Raw genomic sequence first — 6,801 nt, 5'->3', positions numbered from 1 at the left:
CTTCTAAGACTTCTAACTCCAGCACTCCAGCACAACACAGACGCCAACACAAACTCCACATAAATATAAAAAACAAAAAAAAGTTTTATCTGCTGAAGCTCGTCAGGCCAAACGTGAATCGGATCAAATCCGGACGAAAACACGAATCAACATCAGCAGAGCGTTTGAATTATGGAGAGACCTCCGCTTTGTTTTAGATATATTTAGGTATAAAAACAGACCCGGAGTTGGGTTTCATCCCTATTGTGATGCTTTCTCTGGTTTGTTGAAAGTCTCAGTGTGGCCAGTATGAGTGCTCACTCTTGAGTTTGAGCACGCGCACGAGCGCTCTTGTAAAAATTGGTTGCAATCTGAAACATCACACACATTAACCGCTAAAAGAGGCCTTAGAGGCATTAGAGGCCGCTAAAAACTACACATGGCCCCTTTAATTAAATTGGGATGCACAACAACTACAATGAGATATCTTATTGTTCTGAGAAATGTGGGTGCATGGCCACCAGATCACTCACAATTTGTTTCTACAATAGATTGTTAATTGTCTCTCCCAATGAGGAATCCAAGAGGTAATTTGACAAAGATACGTGCATCTGTGCATGGGTGGGGAGTATATGTGTGTCCTGGTGTCATCTCTCTGATTAAGAAACTAATCAGGGCTGACTGTCCCTTAACCTTCTGCTTGCCAAATATAGATTTCTCTATACTCCACACCCCCACCCCTCTATGACATCAGAGAGATCAGTGAATTTCTTGGAAGGTAAAGCCTTAATAAATAATTGTCACTCATCATTTCTCTGATTTTCACTCCTGACACCCTTTTTTTAAAATCTAGCACTAATCTAATATAGGAATCTATCACTTAATCTAGTATTTCATGTACGGTAATACATAAACCGTTCTTCAATTTAGTACCTCTGCCAGTACAAACACGCATGTTTTTCTTCATCTGTTGTTGATCTGCACGTATATTAAGATACATTTTATCTGTTCAGAATGTTCCCAAGACTATTTTTTCCAGCATCAATGTCTAATGAATGTGCTTTTATGTCTCTCATGTGTGTTTGCATTTGTGTATTTGGCTGCGACAAGCACGCATCTCTGTTATGTAACCTGTAAAGTTGGCTGAGTGTTAACATGCCAACATGGCAATAAGAGAACTCTTACATTTTAAAGAGCAAGACAGGTTGATGAGGGATACCCCTTATTGGAAGGTGATATTCAGAGGAGCTGTCCAAGAAGAGTTGAAACCAACCCTCTCCAACCACAAGCAAACTTATGAAATTCTCTATTAAATATACTCATTTAAATACATTACCAAAGTATGTTAGTAGAATGTGAAAGAGGAATTTGGAAGACTTAAAAAAAACGATTCTGTCCTGTCAGTAGGCCTAAGCATACATTTCAGTGCGAATCGGTTTTTCTCTTCTCAAAACTTTTGTGAATGTATTTTCATTCCTCAGTCTAACGTTTCTTTCGCGTTTATTTAGCGCCCTCTAACAATCTTATAACTTTTGTGGCAATTTTATTTCTTTTGAGTTCAATTGAATTAAGGGGATCATCATCAGACGCCGTATGTTGAAAAGGGAAAACGAGAGCTGAACTTGGGGCTATGCTATAGCCTAGCCTACTCCATCTGACAAAAACGGGCGCAGTGGCGTCACAGCTTTTGGAAAGAACCACGTGTCCTGCAAAAAATAGCCGGTCACGGACGGTTCCCCTTATGACATGAAGCAACGCTCAACCAGAACTGACCAGTAAGACACCAGACTACCTGCGGACTCACAACTCACAGCTGCAAGCCAGGGCTTTCTCTCTCGTCGAAAACATGGTGAAAAAGGATAAAAATCCCGTCACTTATTTAAAAATGAAGGGAATAGTTTCGTATTTTACTGGTAAGCTCAAATACTTTTTCCTCAAACTTTAATAAGAAGAGACATATTTGGGATTAGATACGTAAGATATAACGCAAAACTTATTTGTCACAGTAAATTAAATATTTCAAAAGATGTCCTACTCTGTCTGTCTATCTATCTATCTATCTATCTATCTATCTATCTATCTATCTATCTATCTATCTATCTATCTATAAATTCAATATTTGGAAATTAGCTTGTTTTAAAATGTAAACCAGTTTAAAGCCTTTAAATAATGCTAAATATGTTTATGCTTAGTCTTACAAAGGTTGTTCTTTGTCCACTATATGCAGCAGATATTTCACTAAATAAAAATAATCTAATAATATTTTATTTTCTCAGCTTTGATCAAGGACAAGAAGCTTGGATCCAGCCACCCAATCTATCGACAGTGAGTCTAGTCATCATTTTCCATTGCGTGAGCTAAAAGTGAAGCAGCACATGGCTCTGAGTGCATTTCAGTGCAGAGTTCAGAAGATTGACTTATTATTTCATTATTTCTGCAAAGATCAGCTGAAAGATCAGGAATGACTTAAGTTGCACTGCATGTTTCAGACTGACCACTAGTGCAACTTTAAGACCATGACCTACTTATAGCAAAATTCCAACGTGAAACCAGTAGCCAAGTACTGTTGCATAGGTGTTGGTTAACTTTGGGGCAATTTTAAAAGAAAATAGCTAGAAATAAAGATTTTCATTTGTTAAAAACAGCTGCATTTCTCTGATATGGTATCTCTCATTCCAGGATGGATTTCTTGCGACCTGAGTGTAGTCTTTCTGAGGATGACGGAGCAGCAGCTGTAAGTGAACTTTAACAAGCTCATGTCCACTTGTTTGTCCTGCACCTACATACAGATTAGCAATATCTTACTTAAAGTATTAATAGAGGTCTTTAATCCTTTCAGAAACATAACGTCAAGTCAGCTGCACTGATTTGAGTTGCTGTACTGGTTGACCTGAGTAATCTATAGATGTAACAGGAAGTGAAGCGATCTGTGGTATGGTTTCATATGTCACTGGAGTAAGCTGCTGACTCTCTCCCCGATCTCTTTCCTAGGTTTGTTACAGTAATCCTTTAACAGAAGAGCCACAATCTCGGTAAGTGGGGTGCTCAACTATCAGTCTATATGGACACAAACACATACAATTACACATAAATATTTATTTCTATATGATTTTAGAGTATCTGCTGCTGATTTTGACTACTTGAAGGTTATCGGGACGGGAAGCTTTGGCAAGGTATAATGTTTATAGAGACCCACTCTGCTTGGTATTTTCTATAATGTATAAATGTTGTTTAAACCTGATTTGAACGTCTTTATTCAGGTGTTCTTGGCCACACACAGGGAAAATGGCAGATACTACGCAGTCAAAGTCCTACAGAAACACATTATTTTAACAAGGAAAGAGGCGAGTATGACTATGAGTATATTACTATAATTATTTGGTTCATAACGTGTCTGTATGTATTAATTGTGTTGTTGTTTTTTACAGGAAAGAAATGTCATGTGTGAGCACAGGGTGTTGTTAAAGACTCTTAATCATCCATTCCTGGTGAAGCTCCACTTCAGCTTTCAGACTAAGGACAGACTCTATCTAGTGCTGGACTATGCATGTGGAGGAGAGGTATGTTTACCCCTATCTACCCCTAAATCACACCCTAGCCCTAACAGAAAACGTTGGCTTTTATACAATTAAAACAACTTTATGTACTATATTTCTATACCATTTATACAAATCAGGACTCCAAAAGTATGTTTTGTCAGATTTAGCTTACTTCTAAGTACATATTCGTCCCTGAAATATTATTAAGTAGGTATATAGTCACAATCAACTACACACAGCTTTAAATCTGGACTTGTTTATAGAGATGAATCCAGATCAAAGGTTCAAGTCAGAGGCCAATAACAGGATTATTGTCAGATTATCAGATATTTTTTATAATATAGTTATAGTAGTTTGTAATATACTTATAATAAAGTTATAATTGAGCTACGGCTGGTTTTCGCATATGTTCTTATCTCTCTGTCTGAATATACAATGTGTAATTGAATATCAAATCGAAAAAGTTACTAAGAAACAACACAACTCTGAGGCCAATAGTGGACGAAGCCTACAGTCTCTGAATTTAGATCTGTTTGTCCGTCTTCGCAAAACCAGACTGTAGCAAATTCAGGAAAAACTGCATTTAAAGGACATTTTGAAAAGATGAATTATTGTTTTAGTCTGACTGAAATTGAAGTTTTTTAAGTAGTGGTTGTTAACCAGGAGGTCGGAGCCATAAGGGTCTCAGCAAATTTCCAAGGGATAATTAATATATTATTATGAATATAATTAAGATGAATATAATTCATATATTTAAACATCAAACTTAATTAAAAAGATCTGAAATTCTTTTTTTTCTTTCATATTTATTGTTTTTACTAAAGAACATGCACAAAATTAATTGAGGTTAATTAATTTTACCTATATTGGCATTCCCAGTATCCCAGTGTTAATAATACAATATAGTTAATATTATTATTTTATAGTCCTGTTCATACTTTGAATATTGTGTTGGACAGCGTGAGGCTTTCGAGACAAAAAGGTTGAGAATCACTGTTCTGAGAGACACAACAATTTATCAAATATTAATATAAATTATATGATACAAAAGTCCAAATAATACTATGTTGTATGGATTATTGTGTTAATGAATGTCTATTGTTCATTTTTGCAGCTTTTTTACCATTTGCAGAGAGAGGGGGTGTTTGGAGAACCCAGAGCCAAATTTTATGCTGCTGAGATTGCCTGTGCTTTAGGATACTTACACTCCCTGAAGATTGTCTATAGGTAACAACACTCTTCTGAAATATCTCTGCCTGTATAATCCTGATAAGCTCATTCAGTTGTGCTTAGTAAGAACAAAATGATCACCAACTTTCAGCAGATTTACAGTAATCCATCTTTCTCACATGCTCACAGGGACCTGAAACCAGAAAACATTCTGCTGGATTCTGCGGGTCATGTGGTTCTGACCGACTTTGGCCTGTGCAAGGAGGGTGTGAGTGGACATGGCACCACCAGAACCTTCTGTGGAACCCCGGAGTACCTAGCACCTGAGGTTCTCCTGCAGAAGGAGTATGACAGGACTGTGGACTGGTGGGGTCTGGGCGCTGTTCTCCATGAAATGCTCTACGGCCTGGTAAACAAACCCACCAATGAATGCTCGCATAGATAAATAATACAGGTAAACAGGTGTGCTTTACACAAACTCTTTCTCATTCCAGCCACCTTTCTACAGTGCAGATCGTCTTGATATGCTCAGAAATATTATTTATCAGCCTCTGGTTCTAAAACCGGGAGTGTCTAGTGCAGGCCGAGATCTGCTGAAGAGACTGCTAAACAGGGACAGGGCGAAGAGACTAGGAGCCAAACGTGACCTGGTAATCCAACAAGCACACACACACAGACACATTCACAAACAATCACACAATCTGTAATTGGTTTATATTGCTAAATGTAATTTTGCCCCTTTTTTGGCTTTTAGACTGAGGTGCAGTCTCATCCATTCTTCTCATCTATTCATTGGGATGACCTTGTTACAAAGAAAATTTCTCCACCTTTCATTCCCTTACTGGTGAGTTTTTTTTTATTGACACATTTGTCTTTAATGGGATTGTTCACCTAAACATTTTTTTTTTTACTGTTTAAACCAGTATGACTTTTTCTTCTTCTGTGGAACAAAAAATCTAAATTTTCATTGTAGAGAAAAAGAAAACCATTCTTCTCAATATATATTTTTAGTGTTCCACAGAAGAAATAAATGTGAGTGAGTAAATTATGTGCTTACAGGACATGAGCTTATTTCATATAGATATGTATTTGTATTTGTTTACATTTCAGTCTGGCCCTGGTGACCTCACGAACATTGACCCTGGGTTTACAGAACTTCCTGTTCCACACTCACTAGGAGCATGTGAGGATTCTGGAGCAAACTTTCCTGGCTTCACCTACACCAATGAAAACATTTTCTCACTGACTCGTAGACACTAAGACAATTTTTTTTGTCAGACCAATACTTTTTGTCGGAACATGTTTCTAATTATTTTTAACTTCAGTAAACACAGTTCATTTTTTATGTTAGCTGGACCAACGATTTTGCAACATGACTACAGAGTTTCTATCAAAAGTGACTGTGTTTTCCTAACAGTCATATCTTATTTAATTATTTTTTAGCCCTATTTGATAAAGAAATACAATGTTTAATGGTGTTCTGACTGTACTATTTTGTAATGAGATGAAGTGAGACTACAGGTTGCATCAGATGCTTGATTATAAAAGAGATATAAAGTTATGAGACCGAAAGAATATTAAACCTGAATGTTAATGTGTAATTGTGTACAGTATTAAGATGGGATTCGTAAGTGTTTGTAATGAAATTGTCTGATCAGTAGAATGCCTGGAATTGAATTATGTTTTTGGAATGGAAACAATTAAATTTAAGCTAATGCGCGGTTATTGAATGTTTTACGAAAGTCTGTAGCCTATTAGTTAACGTGCTTTAAAAAAATAAGGTATCACAAACAATTCACAATTGTGCACTCGAGCGCTATACTGTAATTGAGACATGGGTCACAAAGAAGAACACAGTTTTCGTCCACAGATCATTTATTATACATGTATAATTTGCCACTACTTTACTTTTAAAAAATGGCAATGTTCTGCTTCCGTATTTCCCTTAGAAATACTTTATAAACAAAGTGCCAACCTCGAGTCTAGGAAGAAACCTCCACTTTTAAGCTAACAGCGCCATCTTGTGGTGTCTTCGCTAAGTTCGCTGTCTTCATTTTCGCCCCTTTTGCAACAATGCGGCTGTCAAAACACTGTATTTAAATATTGCGAACTT

The 6,801-nt window shown here is 36.8% G+C and overlaps 1 protein-coding gene across 2 annotated transcripts; it reads left to right on the top strand.

The window, feature by feature from the left end:
• The first annotated feature begins 1,653 nt into the window (after positions 1-1,653).
• Positions 1,654-6,418, top strand: sgk2b (serum/glucocorticoid regulated kinase 2b). Of its 2 annotated transcripts, none has more exons than XM_077213397.1 (12): positions 1,654-1,892; positions 2,256-2,304; positions 2,659-2,713; positions 2,971-3,011; positions 3,095-3,152; positions 3,240-3,323; positions 3,408-3,539; positions 4,633-4,745; positions 4,878-5,097; positions 5,183-5,338; positions 5,443-5,532; positions 5,799-6,418. In XM_077213397.1, the coding sequence occupies exons 1-12, from the start codon at positions 1,826-1,828 to the stop codon at positions 5,946-5,948; spliced, it is 1,215 nt and encodes a 404-aa protein (XP_077069512.1). In that variant the 5' UTR covers positions 1,654-1,825; the 3' UTR covers positions 5,949-6,418. The 2 variants fall into 2 exon arrangements, with proteins under 2 accessions (XP_077069512.1, XP_077069517.1); XM_077213402.1 differs by having other exon boundaries at positions 1,713-1,892; positions 4,651-4,745.
• Positions 6,419-6,801: the final 383 nt, after the last annotated feature.

This window comes from Siphateles boraxobius, unplaced genomic scaffold, assembly GCF_051911475.1.
Source record: "Siphateles boraxobius isolate OS27281-9 unplaced genomic scaffold, OSU_SipBor_1 12, whole genome shotgun sequence".
Taxonomy (NCBI): Eukaryota; Metazoa; Chordata; class Actinopteri; order Cypriniformes; family Leuciscidae; genus Siphateles; species Siphateles boraxobius.
This window is presented reverse-complemented; position numbering and strand designations above follow the sequence as displayed.